At 43.1% G+C, this 27,791-nt stretch overlaps 1 protein-coding gene across 12 annotated transcripts in view; it reads left to right on the forward strand.

Annotated features, from left to right (window-relative positions):
- Window positions 1–2,261: 2,261 nt before the first annotated feature.
- Window positions 2,262–27,791, forward strand: part of MTSS1 (MTSS I-BAR domain containing 1) — a 180,110-nt gene continuing 154,580 nt past the window's right edge. For 2 of the 12 annotated variants that reach the window (XM_074943865.1, XM_074943867.1), the window contains exons 1-2: window positions 2,268–2,975; window positions 26,322–26,383. In XM_074943865.1, the coding sequence (XP_074799966.1) occupies window positions 2,904–2,975; window positions 26,322–26,383 (134 nt within the window). In that variant the 5' untranslated portion in view covers window positions 2,268–2,903. Of the gene's footprint in view, window positions 2,976–26,321; window positions 26,384–27,791 lie in introns of all 12 variants that reach the window. The other 10 variants (XM_074943875.1, XM_074943872.1, XM_074943866.1 and 7 more) reach the window with 9 other exon arrangements.

The following is a 27,791-nucleotide window of genomic DNA, read 5'->3' on the forward strand; positions in this document are numbered from 1 at the left end:
CCATTTATGGGATAATACGCACACACACCACCTATTGTTAAGGTTGTTCTACACTTTCAATTATAAAATGTTGTTTTCAGTTGCTTATAACTTTTAACTGTTTGGGCTGAAATTTTCTATGCCAGGCATCTGCCTGAGGCTGATTTGTCTTGGGGGAAGGAGGGTGCGAATTTCAGCCAAAATGGTTCAGCTGTTTTCAGTAACAAGGATATTATTATCAAATTGCCCATGTTAAAAAAAATTGGTAACTTTTTCTTTGAACATGTCTAGCACCTTCATGCTTTTGAAGGTGAATGGCTTTTGTGTCAGGGATGTGCCTTTTGCCAACCCTGTTAAAGTCTGCCCAACTTTGGGGAAGTTATAAGCCATTTAAAAATTGCTGTTGGCACATGCTCATTAGAAACTTGCAAAACCTTTGCAGTTAAATTCCCAGAAGGTTAAATTGCATCTTTGGGGTGCTGTAAGCTGGGAGGCAGTCTCTCCTGTGTTCTCAATTCCCTCCCCCAACCACCACTTGGCCCATGCAGTGTGGAACAGATAGCTGCCTGATTCAAATGCAGAGGGGACAGGAACCACACCTGAAGTGTGAGGGATAGGGATTTGATTGGGACAAGGAGCCTGGGGGAAGGAGACTGGGACTAGAGAGGGAGGGAGAAAGGGAAGCTGGGACTGGCTGGGGAAGGAGACTGGGACCGGGACCAGCTGGACAAGGAGGGGTGGGAGCCCAGCGGGGTGAGACCAGGACTTGCTGGGCAAGGAGACTATGACTAGGATGAGAAGCCTAAGGAGTGACGACTGAGACTAGGTAGGTGAGAAGAATGGGACTGGGATGAGTAATCAGGGAGAGGGAAGAGACAGAAGTAGACAGGGAGAGAATGGAGGGAACAGAGTAGAAGAGAATTAAGTTAGAGAGTAATGGGCAGCAGACGCTGTGCCTTGGAGAGTACAGTCTTCTACAGTGCCTGGGATGGAACCCAAGACTCACAAATCTCATCATGCCTTTGCTATCAGCAAATATCTATGAAACCCGAGCACAAAGCATTCCATCCCCCTCTAGTGCTGGTCCACATAGAGGATGACAGTCTACTACTACTATCAGTTACTCCATTAGCTTACCTGGGAAAAGTCTGTGCAATAGACCTAATGATGAACCAAGTGAGTATCAGCATGATGCCCCATGATAGAATTTATTTTTTCAGTTTGTTTTTTTAAAAACCTAGGACTTTAGACATTCTTTCTCTCTCAAAGAACATTATTAAGGTTAGAAGATCAAGCACTCTAAAGTTAGCAAATGCCAGCATTAAGGGGGCCTGTGCAGCATTAATTTGGCCAGCTTGCTTGAGTGCATTATGATAATGTTTAATGAAATTATCATGTACTGCACTAATTTTTCATAGGATCCCTGCACAGACAACCTTAATTCTGGCATTTCCTAGCGTGCTTGACTTTACAACCTTAAAAATATTCTTCTAGCATGGTTTTTGGTGTGAGCACTATATTTAAAATTGCATGACAATTTGGCAACTGAAGGGGCAGATTGTGGGGAGTACAAACACCAGCCTGACAGAGGGTAGAAAACGCTGTTGATTGCAACACCACACACCCTCGCTTTGGTTAGCTCATTAATCCCTCTGGATATAGGCCTTTTGTACCTCAGGATCTTCTCACATGCCACCTCTCATGGCTGGGGGCAGGAGGGGCAAAGCCATAGCAAGTCAGTAGCACCCCAACCCCTCCCGAGTTGGGAACAGAACCCAGGATCCTAGTACTGCCTCTTCCTAGAAGGACCAGTCTCCCCGGAGTCCTGACGCACAGCCCCACCATTCATTCCCACAGTGGCAGAGTCGGGACTCGAACCCGCAGCTCCCTGCCATTCCCTCGCTAGCGTCCGGCTCCCACTCCCGTGCGCGCTCCGGAGCCAGCAGCTCCCTTCTCCCCACCCGCCCCTTCTCCCTTTAGCCAATCAGCAGCGGCGGTGCGAGCACCGTGCGCTCGTGACGCGCCCCCGCTCCCGGGGGGTTGAGATAGCAGGGCCTGGGCAGTAGCGCGCGCGCTCGCTCGCTCGCTCGCGAGGAGAGCTAGAGGAGCTGTGCCTGCGCCGTTCCGCGTGAGAGGCCAGTCAGCGCAGCACAGGGGCACGAGAGGGGGCAGCTCTGCCGGCCGGGTGGCTCGCGGGGGTGGGGTTGCCAATAAAGACCCGCTGAATCCCGTGCACTGGGGCTTTCTGGAAATATTAGATTCGTAGTTGGCTCCCCTCCCGCCGTGGCAACCAGGCGATCGAGCGCATTAATAAATGCAGTTGGGCTTTTAAAATTGAAATATTAATTTGTTGCTCTGAATGCATTAGGCATTTTTTTTTGGCAAGCCTTTGATTTGTTTTGTTAAACGCCCTTTACTTTTTTTTTTAAGTGCAAGCTGTAGCGTGGGTGTATTAAATGCGTTTCTTTGCGATCAGATTTGTTGCCTTAAATGAATAGTTATTTTCTTTTTTTTTGGTAGGCAGCAGATCTGGTGCATTAAATGTATTTTTAAACAGCTGATGCTGTTTTAGATTGAAATACCAGGTTTGATTCTACTTGTGGGCATGACCCATTATGCACAAGGATGGATTTTGTTGTTGCCCTTGTGTGGGGGGATAGTAACAGCTTCGTTTTAAATCTCAGGACATTTTGGGGGGGTTGTTGGGGACTGTATGTAGAAAATAGACACCAATAACATTGGGATTTTTAAAAAAATAAATAAGGATTTCAGTTATTTTCCCTGCTGCCTTTAGGTTTGCCTTTTTTTTTTTTATAGAGCTGCTCAGGTTTTGTTTAGAGGTGGGAGATTGGGGCGATTATTTTTTTTTAGGGTTGTGAAATCGCAGCAGTGTTTGTGTCCTCTTGTGTGATCGAGCTGGGAAAATGGAGGCTGTGATAGAGAAGGAATGTAGTGCGCTTGGAGGGCTGTTCCAGACCATCATAAGCGACATGAAGGTAAGTGATTGAGAGGGAAGTGGGGGACCAGGTGCCGGGAAGCCATCTACTAACCTTCGCTGGGTAAACTTTACAAGCACCACATGATTGCACCATAAATTCCAGCTGCATTGAAGGGTCATTGCATTAACTCCCTACCCCACCCAAAGCCCCTTACACTAGTTTGTAGGTGAGACAGAGACCCCATGTTTAATTTTTGGATGGTGGTGGCATCAGTTATAAATGCTCTTTGCAGTATGCTAGGTAATTGTTGATGTTTTTGACTCTTGAGTTACTTGCAGGACACCACGTCCTTCTCCTGCAGTGCCCGTCCGTGAACGTTTAAGTTTAGGTCTCTTTACCTTAGGGCCAACGTTTCCTATACCATTTTTTAAAACTGGTTTAGGCTGTGCCATTCCTAACAATAAATGCAACAAGGCCAGAAGTGGTTCAGTGTAGGACACCTATTATAGTGTGTTGGAAAGCCCTAGGGTGGGGCTGAAAGGGGCAATATAGGCATCAATATACCACCATGATGAGTGCAACATAAGAATCTGGACCTGCAGATACTAAAAAGTATATTTGTTTTTCTGGGTTGAAACTGTATCTTAATCTGTGATTAATTTTTTTGTATATGGTATGTTCATATGGATGGTAGCTGCCCTTTCCTGAGTCCGTTTAAATGCAAAGTGCATCAGTTCTCATAGCTTTGCCCCCTTGCAAACTGAAATCACAATCTATGAAGATCATTCTTGTAAGGAAGCCATCAATTAAGGGGTGTTGACTGCATCCTTGACTGCAAAGGGCCTCTCTGCAGGATATATATATATGTGTGTGTGTGTGTGTATATGTGTGTGTGTGTGTGTGTATATATATATATATATATATATATATATATATATATATATATATATATAATTATAATTATAGGGAGGATCTTCTAGCCTAGTCTCGTTTAATAAAACCAAACTACAGTATCTCTGCAGTAACGGTCCCAAACCACTATAGCTTAAAATAACGTTACTACAGTGTTTGCAGCTCTTCTTGCGGAATACTGTACAATGTTCTCCTTAACAAGGGCAAGATGCCTTTCATGGATGGGGCATAGATGAGGGGCTAGATTTGAGGGAATCCAGCTATAGTCTACATACAGCCAGTAGTGAAGTGTTACACTGTTTAGAATCATTGCTGTAGAATGCTGTAATGTATTTTTAATTTGTACAGGACTGTTCCCAGAAGGGCTGGGAAGTGAGGGTGCCAGGTGGAGGTAGTTCTCAGAGGTGAGGGATTCACTGGTGGGCGTGGATGTGCTCTGGATGGGAGCTCAGTTTTACTAGCTAAAATCTAATTAGAAATTAATGTTTTTTGGTGTGTACAGTGTGGGAGGGGGGAGGGGAGGTGTCTGGTCCAGGAATTATTTTTTAGGTTGGTTTCACATGCATTTTCATCTAAACAGATTTTAATTAAAAGCATGGCTTGTAAAGAGTCGGCAGGTTTGGGGGAGAGGTGTGTGTATCAGGAGAATTCTGTAATTCAAGCGTGGTTTTTTCCAAATTTTGCTTTTTTTTTTTTTACACTAAGTGTAGGTTTCATTAAAAAGACAAAATAAAAACCAACCTCCGCCCCGTAATAATTTTCATTAAATATACCTCAAGAAGAGACATTTAGCAGATGTTTTGTTCTGCCAGATTAAATCTGTTTTTTTTTAAATTTAAATAGAGAAGAGCAGAACGTGTCTTTACTTCTCTCCAATGAAAATGATGCATCTTGTTTTGCTGCTGCTGTTGTGTGTGTGTTACGTGCACAGAAACTCTGCTCACTTGAAAGATTTTAACACTGCTGCTTTACAGAAATGGGAACAGGTGTGGATTTAAAAAAAATCTTTACTAGTAGTGGAACCTGTTTTCTAGACTGAACGCTAGAAGGGGTGTATTAGATTTAAAGAAAAAGAACACTGCCCCAATTCTTACCCCTGTTGATCACTGTTTAGATAAACAAGCACAATGTTCCTTATTGTTTAGTCTAAACAAAGCAATTAAATTACATCAATGCAATTAATGAAATATTAGCTGTCTTTACTAATTATGTGCAAGGATAATGACAGTTTACAAAAATAATTTTTTCAGAGCTTAATGGGTGCTTTCAGCTAGCTGTACCTTTGCAGTAAAATGGAACTTTGCTTTCTAAGGACCATTTCGTACAAGTGGAACTGTGGGGGGTGGACTCCTTACAAAGCTGTTGGGATCTGAGCAGGGGTCTGCCCACTTATCCTGTTGCAGGATCTGTCCGTAATTCCCATAATGGGAAGGCTACAGCCAGAGCCCTGTGTTCTCTGCAGTGGTGTGGAATTTGCAACAGAATCCAGCCCTTTCATTTTATTAATTTTTATTCTTAGTCATTGTGATGAAAAAACCCCAAATATGAACAGTGTGAACAGAGACTCAGTGTTAAAGTACCCATTGCATGTGTCAACAATGGGTGTGGATGAACACTGTTTGATTGCAAGCGTAGAAGCGGATATATTCCATTTGGAACTGCTTGTCCATATCTATGCTTGTATTTAAACTGTGTTTAGCACCAGTTCAGCTGTTCTGTTATTGATGCCCACCTTTCCTTAGAGTGGACAAGGCTTCTGAGCCTGTAAAGAATAGCTCCAAAGTGTGATCTCCCCCAATAGACTCAATGGTGTGTTAACTTTGAAACTTAATGATGACTATGTTAGCAAGCTTAACCAGTCTAATGCTGGTTGTCTTAGCAGAAACATTGAACTAGTTTGCTTCTAGTCCACAGTCATAAACTGCTTCTCTCAATTTCCGAAGTGCCAAAAGTTCCAAATCTTTTTCCAGCAACTTCTACAGTGCAGGTGTGGTTTCAGTGCAAAGTTTGGCAGCTATGTGTAAATTAAAAAATTTGGAGCATTGTATAATTAAGAACATAAGAACTGTCATACTGGGTCTGACCAAAGGTCCATCTAGCCCAGTATCCTATCTTCCAATGCCAGGTGCTCCAGAGGGAATGAACAGAACAGAATGAACAGAAGGTAATCATCAAGGGATCCATCCTGTCGCCTATTCCCAGTTTCTGGCAAACAGAAGCTAGGGACACCATTCCTGTCCTTCCTGGCTAATAGCCATTGATGGACCTATCCTCCATGAACTTACGTAGTTCTTTTTTGAACCCTGTTATAGTCTTGTCCTTCACAACATCCTCTGGCAAAGAGTTCCACAGGTTGACACTGCATTGTTTGGAAAAAATACTTCCTTTTGTTTGTTTTAAATCTGTTGCCTATTAATTTCATTTGGTGACTCCTAGTTCTTGTGTAATGAGAAGGAGTAAATAACGCTTCCTTATTTACTTTCTCAATTAAATTGAATATCAAATTAAATAACACAAGGAATATTGTATTGTTCATTTTAATATATAATTCAGGAACCCCTCCCCCTTCAGTTTTTTACTTTATCTTATTCTGCTGTGGAATTTACAGTTTGCTCTGTAGGCAAAATCCAGGCCCTCTGCTGCAAAGTTTAGGTCAGATTTATCATGGAGTATGCAGGGTCTTCACTATGACAGACTCATGTTTGACAAGCTCACATTTGGTCCCATGCTTGGTATTTTTGCTCCAGAATCAGGATTTGGCAACTTCAGAATTCAAGCGAATCATAGAAATTCAGCTGTCCATTCTTAATGAACTATTGTTCCCTACAATCTATTCTTGAGGTGATAATGTACAGATGTTATATGTAAGATCTCTTTCAAAATGGTCCAAATTAAAAAAATGAACACTTGCTTTGTGCCCTCTGAGGAGTAGATTTATGTGCTGTGCTAACACTGTACAGTTTTCCCTGTGAATGTAATGTGCTTTCTGTAGCTCCCTGTGGGAAGATAGCATTTGATCTGAATGGATTGTAACTCCTTTCTGGAAAGAAAACACTGAGAAGCACTGTACAGTAGTATGCTGTTAATTTCAATATTTCTCATCGCGTACAGCAAATGTGTGGAGATCATTTTGTGGTGAGCTTTTAAAGAACATGTTTCAAACAATCCTGTCTTTAGATGCAGATCATGCTCGCCCTTTTCAGTGTTGCTCTTCCTTTCCTTCTTATTCCTAATTCTGTGCTTTTCTTAACTTACTCCCTCCCGCTCCACTTTAGTCACACTATTCCACATTATAATTATTCGCTCCTCCCTCACCCCAAAAAGGAACAAAGATACTGTGTGCCACTCATCACTCTTGCTTGCATGTTGCATCCTTTTTCCCCAACACACCCTTCATTTGTTTGGTCTATTCAGACTGTAAGCTTGTTGGAGCTATTGCTCTGTACAGCACCTGGTTGAATGGGGCCCTGATCCTGATTGTGGTCTCCAGGCATTCCTAGCATACAAATAAATGATAACAGGCAGGCCTACATTGATTATATTCCTGAGTTTGCTTGGGCTTATATTGAACAGGGTTTTTTAACTGCTTTTTTTTTTAATGAAAACAAATCTTAAAAGATGACTGATATGTGCATTCATTTGTCCAGATGTAGGAGGTGGTGGGGGATTTGCAGTTTAAAGATACAAGAAGGGGATATAAATTTTCTTGGAGAATAAAAACACATGTTTCTAAGGATCAGTGCCCACTTCCCTAATAAGGGATGGAAATACAGAGGCCTAATTATAAGAGAATATAAATTTTTATAGTCTTTTAGTTGAAGTCTCCATGAAGTAATTGAGAACAAAGAATTGATGTGACTTTTATTTTTAATGCTAAGTTGGAGAGGTACCACTAACTTTATTTTGCCCTGTGGTGGCTAGTAATACTCTTTTGGATGGGAATGTGGTATCGTTGCTGTCAAATGTTCAAGGCTGTTGCTGGTAGAGATATAGAAAGGATAGAAATCTGAGTGGGCCCAAAAGGAGAATAGATAAGAGAATGTATATGAGTGGTTGAGAGATGAGAAATATTAAGTACTGAGTATTTTTCCGATTGTCAATGTATTTTCAATATGCGAAGAGTGAAGAGTAGTTGTAAACCATGTACATGGCAAAATTTGTCACAAGATGCACAAGGGAAATGGCTATAATTCTTGAAGCAATTTGGTAGTTAGGTTCTACGACTGATTCAGTGGTTAGGGATAGCTGGTGGCATTTTTATTTGTGTTTGGTATGAACACAAGGAAATGCACGTTTGAAAAACAGATGAAAATATTTGTGATGTGACTCGAACAATGCTAGGCCATTGTTGGGGTAAGCAAAGTGCTGAGCCAGTTACCACACAAATATGGTGTGAAACGGTCCTGGTCCCGTGATCAGATCTGTGCAAACGTAAGAGGCTGCCCACATATATCTGCTTCCAGGACCCTGACGATACTTTGTATAGCATCTCTCAAACAAGCTGTCTCTAAAAGCTTTGGAGTAAGCTGGTAGTAACAAAACTGAAGTAAAATATAGATACTACAGCTGAATTTAAGGTCTTCCAGCCATCCAGTTTCTAATATGGCTAGCATTATTTTCTTTTAATGGTTAACTTAAATAAATGTGCAAAGCACAGTTGTAGACTTTGGGGGGGAAAGGGAGATGAGAGGGGGACTTCTTCCATTACCGCAATGCATAATACATTAGAATTTACATGTCTCTCTCACATGGTTCCTGAAGACAAGCTCTATTTCAAGCATAGGGACTCCTGTATTTATACTATACAGTGTGTTTCTTTTTTTCTCCATGCAGCTTCTTTTTTTAGAATAGGTGTTTTGCTGTCAACACTTCTGTGGATAGCAAATACAGCTGATTGTTTGCAATTTGTGCAAGCAGCTAGCTTGCTTTCTCTGAAATTCTTTGCTCTTTACGAACAGCTGCAGAATGTTTCTGTAAGTGTCTTAAGGACTTCAGAAGAAAAAAAATCTCATGAATTTATCACGAAGCTTGAGTGATAGTCTAGGAAAAGAAATACTGAATGCTTATCAGTGTATTGGGCCTACTGGTATGTTCCATACAATTGTGGCAGAGAGATGAAAATGCATAACTACAACCTCTTTTTAGCAGCAGATCCTCAGCTGGTGTAAATCATCTGCAGTGGAGTGATGACAGTTTACAGCAGCTGAGGATCTGCCCCTCAAGTCTTTAGAGGACAGTTTTGTTTCCTGATATAGTGTGGAGGGAAAAAATATTTTAAAAAATCCTTTCCGATCAGGCAGAATGCCATGGGCTAGCTACATAGTAAGGTTTCCAGTGTTGTAGCCTAGAAGAGGTTGTGCAGCTTTGCATAAAAAATACAACTGACGGAACAAATGTTTGAGAATAACGAGACTCTGTAATTATGCACCCAGCACTGGTTAATACATAACAAACACTGATGTTTCTCAGAGTTCACTGCTTCCTCGGTTCTGAACCTGGAAAAGATGCATTAAAACCAGCCGTATACAATAGCAAGTGCTGTACTGTGTATGCATGTCTCTTGGTCACCTATTTGTTGCTCTAAGTGATGGAGCACTTTTGTGTATCGGTATAGAATATCTTCCAGAAGCACCACTATCATTGTCTCGGTGTTTTCAGCTTTTCAGTTACAAATCCCCATTTTTAATCAGGAGGGAAGTAGCAATCTGTCCGTGGAAATGTCTATACAAGGTATTCGATGGAGGAGGGGGGGAAGAATCCCATGGCACAGAGCAGAATAGTAAAATGACAGCTGTACTTAAAAGACGCATGGGTCTACTTTGAACCCACAGAATCAGGGGGGCTCTGAATTAGTAAGGAGGAGTCCCCCCAGAGGGCCTCTCAGCAGGGTGGATTTGTTTTCTCTTTGTGTTTAGGTTTGTCAGTTTAGCATTATATACCGTCCCCAATCCAGCAGAGCACTAAAATGTATAGATCGTGCTGAACGTTAAGCACATAAGAAGTCCCTGTAGAGTCAGTGGGACTGCTTGTGCACGGAAGTGCTTTGCTGGATTGAAGACGGAATGCTTGGCACTAGGGTTGAGCCCATAGTGCATTTCATCTTCAAAGTGCTCTACAAACGCTAGTACCCAGCTTCACAGGAACCGGTACCGTAGGAATATTTATCCCCTCCTTAACAGAAGGGCAAGGTGAGGCTTGGAGCTTTGGTGACGTTTTCCCCAAGGCTGTAAATGGAATAGGACTTAGAGCAAGGATTTGAGTTCAGGAGTTTCTGGCTTTCACTACTGTGCTCTCTGAACTTTGTCAGCGCCTCAGACTTCACTGATGGTTTCCCCTTGTTTGAAGGTGGAGAAGATAATCTCTACAGTTGCTCATCCAAGTCTGATCATGAGGATTACCCCCCCCCCCGATTTACATGAGGCCAAAAACATTGGGTACAGCAACTGTGTTGGTTTTTAAAGGAAGGGACTGATTGGAGCACTTTAACCTGTGGGATTATAGTGTATGAAGGATCCATAGCTGGCTATTCTGTGAGTGGCTGTTTTATCTCTGTCTGTCACACTGTCACTAGCCAACAACAAGCTGTTGAAGAGGCAAAAGCGGAGCAGTGCTGTGCTGTTTGTGCTAATCTTCAGATGCAGGCTGAGATACCGGTCGAGGCCAGCAGTTCTCAAACTTCAGCGAACTGAGGACTCCCATTTTGATTTGATTTTTTTTCGTGGACCCCAAGCCCCCTGCTCAGCCCCGGGCCCTGCCCCCACTACACCCCTTCCCCCAAGGCCCCACCCCTGACTAGGCTGACCAGACAGCAAGTGTGAAAAATCGGGACGGAGATGGGGGGGTAATAGGAGCCTATATAAGAAAAAACCCCAAATATCGGGACTGTCCCTATAAAATCGGGACATCTGGTCACCCTATCCCTGACCCACCTCTTCCTGCCCCGCTCCACCCCGCCCCTCTTCTTCCCTGCCTCTTTTTGCCCCATCCCTGCTCCTCCCCCCATCCCAGTGCCTCCTGCATGCTGGGGAACAGCTGTTCCCCCGGCCTTCAGGAGGCACTGGGAGGGAGGGAGAGGAGTTGATCAGCGGGGCCGGAGGACCCTCGTGGACCCCCGTTTGAGAAACGCTGATCTAGGCTATGTCTGCACTAGGACTTTTGGCAGTAAAACTTTTGTCAGTCGGGTGTGAAAAAAACACATCCCTGACCAACATGAGTTTCACCGACAGACGCTCCAGCGTGAACAGTGTTGTGTCGGCGGGGGATGCTGTCCTGCTGACATAGCTACCGCTGTTTGTTGGCGGTGGTTTAAATATGCTGACGGAAGAGAGCTCTCCCGTCGGCATAGAGCGGTTACACGGGAGACCTTACAGCTGCGTAGTTGCAGAGGTATTGCCGTGCCGATGTAAGGTCTATAGTGTAGATATAGCTCTGTGTCTGCTATAAGTAAAATTAAGTGAGTTAACTTGTTGTTGTTGATGATTTTGTTGTGTTCGGTGCTCTTCATGATTATTCTACCTGAGAAATTCAATTTATGCTACCAAAAAGAAAGGGGGTGGTGGTGGTGGAGTGATATCACCTGTGGGTCTGAGTCCTCTTTCTCCTTAAACTAGCAATGCCACCATGTTTGCGTGTTGGACCCTCAATGTTGTTGTGAAATAGCTTTTGTGTAATGGCTCTGTAGCTGAGGGGGAGTTAGCCCATCAGTGTTAAGCCTTATTTTGAGTTGGTAATAACTGTAGCCCCCCACCCTTAATGATTCTTTTTGCTGAAACTTGGCTTAGGTGTTTAGCTTGGGGCTTGGAAATTACTTTATTTTTCTCCTCTTAGCTAGTAATAAACTTTTTGTAATAAACCCGGATACATATCATGAATTTTGAAACTATCCAAAGGGTAAAACCCTATATGGTTTGGGCCAGGCTGTCCAAGAGAACTCCCTTTCTCCCTATGTGCTGCCTTGACAGCTGTGATCAGTTGAGGCATTTCTCAACATCTTGGGAAAAGATTTTTGGCCCTGGAAATCATTTCATCTCCTGGCCTGAGGGAGCTTGTGTTAGACTTAACCATTGGCATTGAAACCATGGGCGTCTCTCATGTGGACTTGGTGGTGCATGCTTTGCATGGTGTGACTCTTGTAAAGGAGACACTGGTTAGCACATAAGATGCATAAAATATTGTACCATGCACAGGTACCGTGTGGTATGGGGCACTGTTATAAATTAACTTTTTTAGGCTAAAAGGGCTATGTAAAATTTTAGCTGATCAAATCCTAGTGCTGTTAATGGAGTTACCGGGCCATGGGTAGGCCCTGGTGTTGCTTTGAGAATTTACCCCGTATGCCTTAACCAGAGTGGATGCCTCTTGAAATTTTAATAATCTTAGTTTTGAGCCAACTGAAATATTGTGGGTTTAAGCGTCTGCTGTGCATACACAGGAGCTGATTCATAATGTTAGAGTGGATGAAAGGCTTCTATTGATGAGTCTCTGTGGAGAAATCTTCTCTTCAGAGTTTCTCACAAGTGTGGTGTTCTAATCTGAATTGAAGAACATGTAACTAAACGTTTCCCCTTACATGACTTCTTTAGAATTATCTTCTTGTGTATACAACTCTTTTTGCAGAATGCGCCATTGGATACTAGGTCAGGTTCTGCAATAGCTGCAGCTGGGTAGCTTTTTTCCTCCTCCTACAGACGACTTACTCTATTTAAAGAGAGAGTCTAGTTAAGACTTCTCATTTTAATGGAGGTCTGCATGTGTTTGAGAGGGACTTTCAGAGTGGAAAAAACGTAAAGATATCCAGTGGGTGTGTATCCTCTCATACTGTATTAATACATTTTCTTAACATGTTTAATAATTTCCCAGTCTGTTTGTATTTAAACTTAGTTTCTTGAAGCTAAGTTTGCTAGATCTTATGAACCTGTAGTGAAAATGTGCCATGAATGATGTCATACTTGTTGGCAGCTGGTGAGTGGACTGGTTTCAAGCCAGGATGTTATGCTCCAAGAAAGGGCAGGATGCTTTTAGAGCCCAAATATCTTGGGCCATTCCACCCTTGACATCTCACAGACTGATGTGATTATGACAATACAGTGTGTGTACTTCACTACTAGATCCATTTAGATGTGGGCTGTTGGGATGTGGGCTTTATTCCAATAAGAACTAAGTGAAGAAAATGGCTCTCTGATAACAAAATTACACCTGATTCGTATTCCTCAGCTCCTTCCCTTGAATTTTTTATAGCTGCTATGCTCATTAAATTGCCATATTGCAAGAGGTGGCTGCATTTCAGTGCTCTGGAATCAGTTATTGTTTGGTGTTCAGAAAGAGCTTTGGAAGTATCTAAATCAGTGGTGGGCAACTTGCGGCCCGTGGGCCACATGCAGCCTGTCGGTTGCCCACCACTTATCTAAATAGTAGAGATACTTCTTCCTGTGGTGTGGTGGCTCTCTTCTAGAGTTTTCCATAGACTTCCACCATGACTGGATCAGTTTCTTGAGCTGACCAAGCTGTTACAAAAACCCTAGACTAGTAGGGGTGGTTCCATGAAATTTATAACATTTAACCCATACAAGCTTTCCACTGAAGTCTTTAGATTGTGTACGTTGCAGCATTGTGCTATTGCACGAGGCCCTGAAAGTAAAACTGGCAAGTCTGTTTAGATTGTCTAGGCTGAGAGAAATAGAAAAGAAAACAGTAGCATAAGTGGTAGAACAATAGGTTAGACTTAGATTTTCTTTTTAATCCTCTACTGTCATGGTTTTCAACCTATGGTCTGTGGATGCCTGGGGGTCTGCAGACTGGCTGAGATGTCCAAAGGGGTCTGCACCTCCATTTGATATTTTTTAGTGATCCGCAAATGAAAAAAGGTTGAAAACCACTGATCTACAGTCTTCTGATCCTGAAACGCAACACGGGCTAAACCACCTTTTTAACCTGATTTCCTTTGATTTGTCAGTGCTTTTAGTTGTGTGCAGTACAGCCTCTTAAACTTGATGTTTTTCCTTTTAGCGAAGTTGGATTTGAGATGCCTTAGTTTTGAAAGGAGATGAAATTAATGTCATTCTCTTCTTTAACTATTAACTACAACATATCATTCCTGGCCCTGCAGGGGTTCTGGTGAGTAAAGAGTTTCCTTGGTTGCTGCAAAACCATTGCATCCTAAATCCTTGCTCTGTGTATAGCATTATTTCTTTCTTCAGTTGTAGAACTCTTCATGAGATTATGGGCTTGCCCTTACCACTTGTGAGAGGTTCTGTGCACACTTGCTTCTCTTTTGAACAAAGTTGCATTCTGGGTACTCACAGTTCTCTAAGTGAAACTAAGTGGGGAAATTATTTTTCATTTCCCTTTCAAAAATAAAATAATACAGTGCACTATTGCTTAGTAGGGGAGTGCTGCCCTCTTTGATCCCACAGGTGCATGTATATCAGTGATGGGTGAATGGGGTTGCCTGTTGGCTTCACTTTCAAAGGAACTGAGCACCTGTAGTCATGAAGATACATGTGCTCACCACTTTTGTAAATCAGGCCATGCATATAGTTTGTAAAGCATTTTGGAATCCGTCAGAGTGAAAAGATTTTCATAGAAACATGAAGAGGCCGTGCATCTGCTTTATTCTAATTATCTATCGACAAGTTAAGGGTAGATGTATTTTCATCTAATACAAAAATATTCTCAGATGCTGGTTATGAATGATACAGAGAAGGTAGATTGAAACTTCTGTTTGTCCTTTCTCATAATATAAGAACAAAAGGATGCTCAATGAAATTGAAAGGTGGCAAATCTAAAAGCTGCTAAAAAGAAATATCTGTACATAAGGCTGTACATAAGATACCATTGAAGGGAAGAGATGGTCAGGATTCCAAAAAAAGAATGAGATGCTTATATGGCTATCAAGAAAAACCATAATGGTGACTATTAAACGAGTTTTGGAAGGGATATAAATCTTCATGCTTCACGGCATAAGACAGCCTCTAAGTTTGGGGGTCAGCCTGCCACCATGAAAAAGCTTCCTCTGATCTCATTAACTACCTTGAGCAGGTTTTCTCATCCCTTCCTCTGAAGCATCTGGTATTGGCCACTATCAGAGACAAGATACTGGTCTAGATTGAGCTCTGGTCTGGTCTGGTCTGGTCTTGGGAATTCTAACAGTACACAGATTTTGAAAGCTTGACTTAAATTACGTTGAGATTTCTCATGTTTATGCTATACGATTAACAAAATATGTTTTGGCTGGCATATCAACCAATGGAGTAACTTTTCTTTTAAGAAAGATTTGAAATGGAGTGTATTAATCTTATTTTTAGACCTTGGAATTGAAACACTATTTTAAATGCTTGGTTTTAAATTACATCTTGACATTGGAAAACAAACTAGAAATGCTCAAGATCTTGTATGATGGAGCGTATGGTGCATTTGGTGTTGCAGAAACTTCACGGGTTGATTCACTTAACTGGAATATTAATATTGAGGATAGGAAAGGGAAGCGTGTGGGAAATGAATATGTCAAAATCACTTGCACCAAAGCAAGATACAAATTGATAATGAAGGCAGCAGTAACGAAGTGCTGTTCATTAAGAGACAAAATAACATCCTAGAATACATGTGCTATTGTTCTAGATCTGTGTGAAGAAAGAAATAGAATGAACTATTTCTGGACCCTGCCTGAGTTTACATTTCAGCTCACTGTAAGATTGTAGTTAATCTGACATTTTGTTGGGAAACAGATTCAGCTGAAGATACTTCAGGTAGGTTCTTTAATTATTTTTAATGTCAGCTTTCTGACCTGAAGAGTGGAGGAACCAGCCAGCTTAGAGGGAATGCTATCAATGAGAGAGAAAATTATTACTATTAAGGTAGTAGGGAAGCTTGGAAAAGGTGATCATAAACTTCAGATTGGACTGTCTGTTCTGTGTCAAAGATGATCTGTTTTTTTGCAAGAGCTTTTATGGTCTTGTGAGTGGCTACACAGTCTAACTTTTGAGTTATATAAACCCATCCATGGATTGAGCAGAGAAATGCAGTACTGTTTGCTAGTGTTTTGTAACTTCTACTCTCTTGGCTTGCCAAGTGCCCTTTTCCCTTGTTGACTGACTTAAAAAAAAAAAAAAACAACCCACAAACTGTTTGCAGCAGATGTTGTTCTGGTTTAGCAAACTGATTTTTCAGCCGCTATATCTCCCCTCACATGTTGATATTTGTCAGCGGTTAAGGTCCATTTTAAGGTCATTGTTGTATTGCTTCCCCTGGGTGTTCCTTGCTCTGTCCATTGAAATTTCTTCGGAAGACTGGTGTCCTTTATGTCCAGTCTAGTCCAGTTGTGCTTTGTGTGTAACCTTTGTATATTTGTACAGCACCTAGCACAATAGGCTCTCTGTTCTGATTGGAGACATGGTGTTGTGCTCATAGTACTAATCATTCTAGTGGTTGTGGTAACCAATGAGAGGGAAGTTTTGTTGTGGGTGGAGAAGATTTTAGGGTTGTGTATTTTTTTTTTTTTTTTTATATTTTCAGGGCGTGTTCAGGAGTAGAGTTAATATTGTTTTGTTGTTGCGAGGACAGATGTGCAGTCTGTGGATGTGTTACTAGTGTGTGAAATTTGGTGACAGAATGGCAAACTTAAGTTTAGTTGTACAATTATGCTAAAAAAACCCAAGAAGGAAATCACCAGTTAACTTTCAGAAGTGCTAACATAGTGGTTTTCAAAGTTTTTGTATTGGTGACCCCTTTCACACAGCAAGCCTCTGAGTATGACCCCACTTATAAATTAAAAGCAGGGGGGTAATTTAATGGGGGCTCAGGGTTGTCAGCCCCACGAAGCTGACAGCTCGCAACCCCCATATAACCACCTTGCAACACCCTGAGAGGTCACAACCCCCATTTTGAGAAGCCCTGTGCTAACGCCCATGATTTTTGTATTAATGTCTCTAAACAGTGAGCTGTTAATGTGATAAATGTGGGCTGCAGGGAGGGAAGCTGTGGCTTGAGGGGAGGAAGTGGAGATTCCTGGCTTTGATGAGTAACACTACTGCTCTGCCCGCTGCCCTCACCCTGCTTCCACCCCATTTTCTTCTTCTTCTTTTTTTTTTTTTCCTCCTCCCACCCCAGTGGGACCGTCAAACCATCTTCTCAATTTTTTCCATAAAATAGGTAGTACATCCAGGTCATCCTGTGACATTCAGATGGTTCTGTCAAAGGTTGTGTATGTGATGGATGTTAGCACAAGCAAAGAGTCAAACTTTTGCTGCGTCTTTTGCAGTAATTGTCATTGGTGAATGTCATAGGAGGAACTGACACCAGGACTGAAGTCACCTAACACCGGTTTTATTAGCAATTTGGAATGTGCATCATAGCTTCATCTAAGTCTTTCCTTCACCTTTGTCATTTGCAGTAATGCACATAGACTATTAAGGAAAGCCAATCTTTTTCCTTGAAGTAGATAAAGAATCATCATAAACTGTTCACTAATTCCTTTTGCTAAGCTGTCAAGACCCTTAAATTTATTTTGGATTGCACAGTCAGCACCAGCAATTTGGTTCTTTCTCATCCTTGCCATTAGATATAATCCGTGTAAGTATGGCCCTCTTCATCAAGTATAGCCTTACTTTGCACATCTATATCTGTGCGGTATTGGTTTCTTGAGAAACCAGAGCAATATCCTTTTCTGGAGAGAGTGAATCTTTACTCTTCTGAAGCTTGATGTTCTTAGACCTCAAGGTGAGTGTTGTTCAGTTGTTTCAGTTCATATATTAACTACCTTTGCAGGTTTGCTGGCCTGAAAGAAGGAAGAGAGCCATTTTTAGATCACCTCTTTTAGCAACTTCTCCCAAATCCACCAGGGAGTGACCATTCTACACTCGTTCCTGCGTGAAGAATCATGACCAACGTTCCCTGTAAGCTGTGCAGCAGCCTATTTAGTGCCGCGCAGGCGCTCGGGGAACCTGTCTGGGGACCTGTCGCGGCCAGGGGAGGGGTGTCCCTCCCCTGACACCAACTATGCCGCAGCCCCCAACCTGCCATTGTGGTGGCGGCCCTCTGGCCCTAACTATGCCGCGGTCCATACCTGCCAGGGTGGCCCCAGCCCGGACACAAAGGCCCGGATCCGGCTGCGGGTCGCCCCTCCCTGAACCCAGCCCTGGCCCAGACCTGCGGGGGCCAGGGGAGGGGTGCCTATCCCAGCCCTGGAGCCATGGCGGGGAGAGGCGCCTCTCCTCCTCCAGCCCAGGTGCTGCTGCAGGGAGAGAGCTGGGGGGAGTTCTCTCTCCCCACCATAGCCCCGGAGCACCCTCCTGCACCCCAAAACCCTCATCCCTGACCCCACCCCAGAGCCCGCACCCCCAGCCGGAGTCCTCACACCCCTGTACCCCAACCCTCTGCCACAGCCCTGAGCCCCCTTCCCCACTCCGAACACCATGGGCTCACCCCCACACGTGCACAGAATCCAAAATGCTCCCCTTTGCCCAGGCTGGTACCAGCGGCCACTTTTTACCGGTACAACGTACTGGCCCACTTTCACCCCTGCCTTGAGGGGACACGGTTTGGAGTTTTAATTGTGAACTGGCTAAGTACTGACAGGGTAGGACTCACTGTTTCCTTTGTCAGCCCGCAGGCTAGTCAGTCAGGGAGGAGAGGTAAAAGCAAAAATACAGTGCCCTGCCCACCTTCACAGTACATGAATCGCATGATCTGAGGAGAGGACTCACCCACGCTGCAATTAATCACCCATCAACCAACTAACTAAGCAATAAGATATGGCCTAATAATGACACGCCTTGGTGGTTGGTAGGCAAGCAGCCAAAAACAGAGCATGCTAAACACCAAGGTGTGTCACTGTAGATACTTTGGAGTGTTTTATTGTGATGAAATATAAATTCCAAGGAAAAACACAGTAGTTGACATTTAAAGAACTAACTTCTTCAATAAGCATAAGGTTAGTTCTGAGAAAATAGATCCCAAATGATAAATCATTAACATTAAGAAACCTCCCAAAAACCAAACCTACAAATGACTGACTTGTTGTGTAAACCATGAAGTTGCTCAATAGATGGCCCTCGGACTTATGTCCTGAAGCTGATCTGCCCAACACTCCCTTCATACCGTGAACAGGGTTTGAAAGATAAAGGAAGACTTCCCCTTTTACAGATAACACTTGAGCTCAAATGACTCTAACATTTAAAGAAAAAAATTGATTTCCTTTATCAGCTGTTTTGAAATCAGAAATTTCAGACTGAACAATGAAACATTGCACTTAAAACCTCTTTGTTGTTCTTCCAGAGTAGTCTTAAATCACACAAGGATTTTTAGTCAAAGCAAGTATATAGTTGCTTTTCCAATTAATTAAAAAAGTAATGTTGCATTAAATATTTCTTAGGATGAAATCTTACAAATTTAATGGACAATCTGTTGGGCCAAATTCCGTAGCCCCCTGTTGTATAGTATCTGAGCACCTTACAATCTTTTATCCTCACAACACCCCTTTGAGGTAGGGAAGTATTGGTTATCCCCATTTTACAGATCATAGAATATCAGGGTTGGAAGGGACCTCAGGAGGTCATCTAATCCAACCCCCTGCTCAAAGCAGGACCAATCCCCAATTAAATCATCCCAGCCAGGATGGGGAACCCAAAGAAACCAAGTGACTTGTCCAAGGTCACACACACAGTCTGTGGCAAAGAAGGGGCTTGAACCCAGGTCTCCCAAGTCCTAGGCTAGTGTTTTAACCAGTGGACCGCCTCTTCCTCCTTATTTGCTCTCCATAAACCTCATCCAGATGGTACTGCATAAATTGTTTCCTCAGCTGGAGGTAGGGTGCCATCAGCCCTACCCACAGTCCATCCCTGCTCCTCCCAGGCGCCGCCCCCACGCTGCCCCAGGTCCCGCCCCCTCCATATTCGGCCCCCCGCCACTGCGCCCTTCCTCATCCCCCCAGCTGCTCCTGGCTTGCTGCATCCCTCCTCAGTCCCCCCACCCACTGCTCACCTCCTCACACCCCCTGCCCACTGCTAGCTCGCCACTTGCCTCCTCACACCCCCCGCCCGTTGTTGGCCCACCACTCACCTCTTCACCCTCCCTGACCACCGCTTGCCTCTTAACTTCCCCGCCTGCTGCTGGCTTGCCGCTCACCTTTCCCACCACTCGCCTTGGACTATGGCGCCGACTTCCCCTCTGCCTGGTGGGTGTTTGCCCGCCTCTTCTCGCCCCTGCACTGCCCTCGCCTTGCCCCCATTCCACCCCGTTCCTCCAAGTCCCTGCCCCTGCCTGCCTCTTCTCCGCCTCCTCCCCTGAGTGCACCACATCCCTTGCTCCTCGCCCTTCCTCCTGGAAATTCCTAAGTGCTGCCAAACAGCTGTTAGGCGGTGAGGGTGCTGAAGCCCTGGGAGGGAAGGGAAGGAGTGGGGACGTGGCACGCTGGGGGGAGAGAAGGAGGCGAGGAGGGGGGAGCTTGGCTGCCGGTGGATGCAGCGCACCTGCTAATTTTTCCCTGTGGGTGTGCCAGCCCCGGAGCGCCCACAGAGTTGGCGCTTCCCTCCCGCTCGCCTCCTTACTTGAATATCGGGACAAATGGGGTCCCGATTGTACATCGATCGGGATGCGTGAGAAATGGTTATCGGGGCAGTCCTGATTTTATCAGGACCTGTGGTCACCCTAGCTGGAGGAGACGGGATAAATATCTACCGTCAGATCTTGTGACCTGATGAGCATCCTCAACTCCTACTGCTTTCACTGGGAGTTCAGGGCATTCAGTATCTCACAAGATTAGGTTGACAGAAATATTTGGTTGAAGGGTTCAAAGGGACACCATAATTAATACACATGAATTAAATTCCAGAAAGGGGGGGGAGGGGTGAGGAAACAAACTGCTGATTTGGCTTCAGAAGGGGCTGACTTGAAGGTTAAAGGGAAAGAACATTTTCTAATGGACAGGAATAATTGGAAATTACAAAATACCAGTTTATATAGAAGATTAGTGGGGGAGAGGTCAGAGCTGTGGAAACGCAGAGTGAGTTATTGCTAGCCAAAGGGGTTATACAGGAATTAATGCTATAAGTGAAGTGCAGATAAAAACCACAACACACACATGCTGCTAGAAGGTGGGCTTGTTGCTAGATTGCAAGTGAGCAAACATCCAGGGATTCAATTAGGATTGAACTAAGAAATTGCTATTTTGGTATCAAGTTAAGCTAAATCGCGATCAGCCACTCTTAGATCAGTTTAAGAATGTCCACATGAAAGGATTTGTACTGATTTAACTAAATCAATTTAGAAACCAATTTAATTACATTGATGCAGCTTCTGTGGGTAGGCTTAAAAACAAAGAGAACCAAGATTTGTGGAAGTGGTAGATGATGATTTGAATTTGATTTCTGTGTGGCAAGGTGGTACCACAAAATCTCCCCTTCCCAAGTTATATTTTGTCTCTACTCTCTCTCGAGTCTCCCTGTGACACAATTAAATTCATGACTGGTGTCCGTATTCTCTGTACCATTAGGCACAGTTAGCAGTGTAATGCTGCCACTGGAATGCTAAGCTTAGTTGTCAGCTTGTATTTTGCTTGAAAATCCAGTAAAGCCTTAGGCCCTGCTGTTAGTTGTCAGTGCTTTGAATGTTCCTGGCATACACATACATAATGCATACGTTGCATATAGACACTCTAGCCAGCAAAGAAAAGGGTTCAAAGTAGTAGATTTCAGTAATACTGATAGGTTTAAGGAGATGGCAGTGATTAACTCCTCAGTGGGTGTCTTGCATTTACATGGCTGACAATTCTGTCTGAACATAAAACACTTTATTCAGGGTCTTACCACCCTGAATAAAATTTTAACATCCATTTCTTCCCCATGAGGTGTAGACATACTTAGGTTCAGGTTCATGGCAACCTGACTGATTTACTGAATTCATTAAAATAAATGTGTGTGAGAGGTGTCATAGCCCTAGAGACGGAAATTTTCTCCACCCACAGAACAGTCACAGCTAGGATAATAGCAGGGCTTCTCCTATCTTGGTATGGTGTTTTAGTTCTGCACAAGCTACTTCTAGGGATAAGAGAGAAGGGCCTCCTTCATACATCTTCACCCCTGGGCCTTTCTGCAGAGGTTGCCAGCTGTGGAGTGACTTCTTGTTTGTGAGAGATGTGGTCACTGGACAAGAATTTCCCATTTTACACACAGGCCATTCATGGCTCTCCAAGGATAGCCAATTGTTGTTACTCACTTTGGCCAGACTTGAATCAGAAATTTAGGGCTTGTTTTCACTGCAGGGTGTAAACCAAGCATTGCCCCCAGCCCAGTTCTCCTCCCCCGCCCCATCTCTAGCTTGAGGTAAATGATGCTTTAAACTCAAGCTAGCTGGCCTGTTAGGGGTGTAGCTGGAAGCCCCGTTGCTGTTGATACTTGAGCTAGTAATTCAGCGAGGATGCAGCTACAGACTACCTTTCGAATTAGCACAGCTCATAACCTCCTAATCCAAACACTGTATAGCTCAAGCCTTTTGCCAGGTGGCTGCTCTCACTCAAGCAAGGCTGGCTCAACAAGGACCTGGAGCTAACTGCTGCAGTGAAGACAAGCCCTGAGATGGGTGAGGCTGTGAAATTCATTATCAGTCCTCTGATTCATTCTGTTTTTCTCTCAGTATTTGCTGTTAATGATGGAAAGGTCAGTGTAGTGTCCTGCCATTTCTCTAGTTAAGGAGTCTTCATTTCTCATGTCTAATAGGTAGTGTATTAAATTAATTACATTGTGAGGTTGCTGGTGTTCAGAAGGCAGCAGATAGCCGAACTGTAAATGCTCTGGTAGTCCAGATTTGAGTTTCCTTCCCAATTCCTGATGGTGGTATGGAGGGCAAATGTAACAATCATCTCCTGTGTGTTTCATAAGGCACTGATACAGCAATGTACTTAAGGACATACCTGACTAATGTGGATAGTTCCAGGGAGGTAATTGGGGCTATTCATGAACTGAAATTTCAATATGTACTTAGGCCCTGATTCAGCAAGGTACTTCTTTGACCTGTGTTATAGTAACAATAAGAGCAATCCAATTCTGCAAGTGCAGAGCCATTGGCTGCAAAATGTGGTTTCTAAAGGAATCGTGAATGTGGGAATTACAAAGATGCCTCCTCACTTCCTGGTGTTCATTAAGAGTGGGCCTTGCTGATTTGGGGTGTCACCTGGAAAAAACCTCAGAGTAAAATCGTGGCCATATTGAAGTCAGTAGCAAAACTCTCATTGATTTTAGTGCAGGCAAGATTTCAGCCTTATACTTCAGTGTCTGCATGTTCTGAAGCTGACTTTAATTACATGTGGTAAGCTTCATGCTGGGGTTTGTCTGCTGACATTTCTCAAAGTGGGGGGGAGAGGGGATGCATTCCAATCAATTAGCTGTGAACTCGATTAAGGAAATGCACTGTAAAAATGAGGCTTCTAAGACTTGTCAGCGAGCTGAGTTGAAATAATATTAGGAAAGTGGAGGAATCCGAGAACAGTAAGTACCAAATTTACATTAAATTGGCTATGTTGTATGAAACTTTTGTTGGAGAAACTGGTGCGTCCTTTTGAACCTGCTGCTTTCTGTTTTGCCCTGAAGATATCCCTTTGATTTAACCCTGCCAAGTACAATGCTCTTCTTTTTCAAATAAACTTGGTTTTGGTTTAGCAAATCAATACAAGATTGGTAAAATAGTTAGTCTCTTCGATTAGGTGAAAAGATTTTTTGGAGGCATTTAATATCTTAATTTGACTTATTGACACTGATACTTATCTACCATCACTAGCAATTTTAGGGTTTGAACCCAAGTCGCTGATTTCAGTGGGAATTATGATTAGGCTTGCGGGGTCAGGCCCTTATTTTTAAAATCCACTGGATTATAGTTGATAAACACATTGCGATCTGACATTATGATTTGCTGTCATATAGAGCAGTTAGCAAAAGAAGCCACTCCTGGTGCAGAATTCCTGTAAGATTGGGGTGTTACCAGATACGGTATTGCATGATACAAAATCTGAAGAGTAGATAATGTCTGCAAAAAACTGGACAACGGCTAGTGTACTGGTACACTGATATCAGTGCCTGTCATGTTGACCATTATTGTCTTGTTGTTTCTTTGTATTCCCCAATTTGTATGACTGTATCCATCTTTTTTTTCCTCTTGACTGATATTTAGACTGTAAGCTCTTTGGGGCAAAGACTGTCTTTTTGTTCTGTTTGTACAGCACCTAGCACAGTAGGGCCCTGGTTCATGCCGAGGGCTTTTAGGCACTGTGGTAATATAAATAATTAATAGACTGTCTTCTGTCTCATTTGATAGAAGCAGAGATGAAACCTGTTGAGGGCAGATATGCCTTACTACAAGCAATTTTATTTGCATATAATAACTTCCTATTTGGGATGCGTATTCTCAGAAATGGGCATCAGTTTTATCTAGGCTTGTACCATGTTGCAGTAACTGAGTGTTTTACACATTTGTTAAAGTGAACACAGTTCTCTTTTTCTCTTTAACCCCTAGTCAGTTGGAATTATTTGTGGGAGGGCATGGACAGTTGGTTGTACTAGGGCGGGGAGGGAGAAGCTAGGTCAAAGGGGGACTTGACACTTATTCTGAATAGAGCTGTTGTGGTAACGGAGCCTACCAGTTTATCCTAATTGTGAGCTCAACTGAGAAGAGTGTGTGAAAGTCTGTAAGATGTCACAATAACCTATGCCAATAAATGTTGATGGGAAAAGGTGCAAAAAGGAGACAGACTGAATTAGTCTTAACAAAAACGCCTACTGATATAATTCAAGAACAATGTTAAGATAATTCTTGGTAACTAAGAAAAGCCTGGGGACAGGAAAACAGTGAACCAAAATTAGGATATTAGAAACTAGGCCTAATTGGTGGACAAAATAATGAAGACCACGAGTCCTTAGAAGGAGATTTTGGGGGATGACGGCAATGCTGGCTGATTAAAAGAAGGGAAAGGAGTGAGCCCCACTGTCTACTGGGACCTGGATCTTCTTCGTCCTAATCCTGAGAGGGGTTGAGCAGACTGGGCCAGAGAGGGAACCAGACGACATTGTCCTCTCCACTGGCTCTGGCTAAATCCTGAATACCACCTGGGATGTGAGACTTTGTGCCCGCCCCATTTCCTTCCCCCCCACCCCCCCCGCCGAGTGTGTCGTTTTCCATCCACACGTTATTTCTTATCTTTGCTATCCTTCTCAGTTTGCCTTTTGTCTTAGAGTCTGGCTTAGCCAGCCGAAAGTGTATATTTGGCTATGCTGCTTTGAGTCTGATCAGAAAGAGGCTGTTAAAAGCAATGCCCTAAACAGCCCATTGCTGGTATAAGTTTGCCAGGTCTGAGTGGCCAATAAGACCATGTGCTGTGCCTGTGATTTTTCCAGGAGAGAGATTGCAAGTGAAAGTTAACACCAGAGACGGAAGCTGCACTTTGTCTTTGCTGTTCCTTCTTCTCCCTTCTTGTGTATGTCTTGTTTTATCTAAACAGGGTCAAGGGTCAAACTTCAGCTGCATTTATAAACTGCATTTATAACAGCTCCAACCCATCTCAGCTAAGTTCCCCTCCAAAAAAGACAGTTATCTTTGATACCATCTGAAAGACTGTCAAACAAGGTGTTTTACTCAAAAAAATTCTCCCCAGGTAGAGTGGAAAAAGGAACAAGGGATGTTGTTCAAATGAAAGCCTTATTCTACATTTCAAATGCTTTAAATATTAACTCCCCCCCCCCCCCCGCATTTGTAATAAAAGGTTAAAACGATGTTTAATTGTTTGCGCAGTGGTGCTAAGCAGGGCTATGGGCTCTGTATACCAAACCTTATTTGACACGGTTTAATGTTAGACAGTTTCACGGTCATGTTAGCACCTTTGACTCTTTGGGGGGAGATCGATCTAAGTTATACAACTTCAGCTACGTGACTAATGTAGCTGAAGTTGACGTAGCTTAGATCTACTTACCGTGGGGTCCACACTACGCTATGTCGATGGGAGACATTCTCCTGTCGACTCCCCTTGTGCTTCTCGTTCAGGTGGAGTACAGGAGTCGACGGCAGAGCGATCTGCCGTGGATTTAGTGGGTCTTCATATTGACTGCCGATGCATCGATCGCTGCATGTCGATCTGCCGGTAAGTGTAGACCAGCCCTAAGTGGTTTGCCCAGGGTCACAAAGGAAGTCTGTGGCAGAGTAGGAATTTAAACTTAGGTCTCAAGTCCTGGGTTATAGTGTTCTCTCTGCTGCTTATGTTCAGCAAACAGGCAGCCTGAATTCAGAACCAGTGGGAGTTTTTTTTTTTTTTTTTTTGTTTAAGGACAATGTAATTTTAAAGGAACAGCAGATAAATTGCTAGAAAAATATTACATGGCTCAAGGGATGGACATTTATTAAACAAAAAGTAGGCTTTATTGCTTTACTTTGATCATTCATATTGTCCCAAACACTGAATTCTGAACGTCAAAATTGAATGGCCACTAAAATTCTCTTTTTTTTTTTTTTCCCTTTCAGGGAAGCTACCCAGTTTGGGAAGATTTTATAAACAAAGCTGGGAAACTGCAGTCTCAGCTAAGGTAAGTTTCTTATCGCACAGCCCATCCCCTTGGTGTGTGGGACATGCTAGGCATACTGCGTAGTTTAAATGGTGTTTCATCCTTGATAGTCTATTTAGCATGGTTTTAGTTTAGCGTTTTTTTAATATTTCATATTCATAACTCATCAATGTAAATTCTGTGTGCCTCCTTTTACAGTTTTAGTATATTTTAGAAAAATAGCTAATTGTCCACACAGGACTGTAAGTTCTTTTCACATTTTCATTTTCATGATGTGGCCCCATCTGGAATTCTATTGTACGACAGTTGATTTATTTTGATTTAATTAACCCATAGCTTTGGGGTCGAAAGTCCTCGCATTATTTTTATAAATGTAAGATAAAGAAGGCTTATTAAGTTACAGGAGTACTCTAAATATTGGGTAAAGTCTATGGTAACCTAAAAACTAGGACAGAAGATCTGGCTGCCAAGGAAATCCCAGTGCTGGGTCATTTGGCAGCAGTTAATAACATGTAACTAGTTGGGTCTCAGTATACTAAGAACATTCTGGATAACTTTTCATAGCCTTCCATTAATAAAACATTATTCAAGCAGCTTCTATATCATATCACAACTTGGTATCAGTAACAGAATCAACAGGCTCATAAAATGCCTTTCTACTTACATAGGGAGAGGGGAGAAATTAAATTGCATGTTACTATGAACTGAACCTTATTTCCTAAACTAATGGGATATACACTTCTCATATATCCTATTAAAAAACCCCACAAAAATCCTGTATGTGGTTGGTTGCCTGCACGTGTGCTTCCCTTTCCATGCAGTCCCATTCCATTGGGTGTCCCAGGTGGGATTCACCTGTCTTACTGAAGAAGTAAAAGGAGGGAAAGAGGAACCATGCTTTCTCTGACTCCTATTAGATTGTGTAGTTATCTATTTTTAAAGATTGTTTTCAGTTCTCTTTTTTTTTCCCCCCATGTCCTTCTCTCCTCCACCAGCAGTCCTGCAGTATGGGATTTGAAGCGTGCCCCTGGGGCTAGGAAGGCATTGTTTTGGCCAATGTGAGCTTGCTTGTCCCCACCCTATCCAGCCCCCACCTGCCCTTTTTCGATATGTGATGCCAGTAAGGCAATTGCCATGTACTGGGAGTACTTAAATGCCAGAAAGGTTTTTACAGGACTGTGCCAAAGTGTCGCTCCAAGTTGCAGATCATTATTAAATCCACTTTGGATTTTGGAAGGCACAACTGGAAAGAGTCTGCCTGGGTTCTTAGATGTTCAAACGTTGTCTGGCCAGTTTCCAAGTTCTCCCTGAAGTCTTATCCTGAATGGGATGGACTGGAAAGTGGAGCCATATTGGTACTTTTGGAAGGAGCTAGGCCCACTTCCTTATCTCCAGGAGCTCCTCCATGTACCCAGTACCCCGAGTCTTA

The sequence above is a fragment of the Natator depressus genome, chromosome 2, assembly GCF_965152275.1.
Source record: "Natator depressus isolate rNatDep1 chromosome 2, rNatDep2.hap1, whole genome shotgun sequence".
Taxonomy (NCBI): Eukaryota; Metazoa; Chordata; order Testudines; family Cheloniidae; genus Natator; species Natator depressus.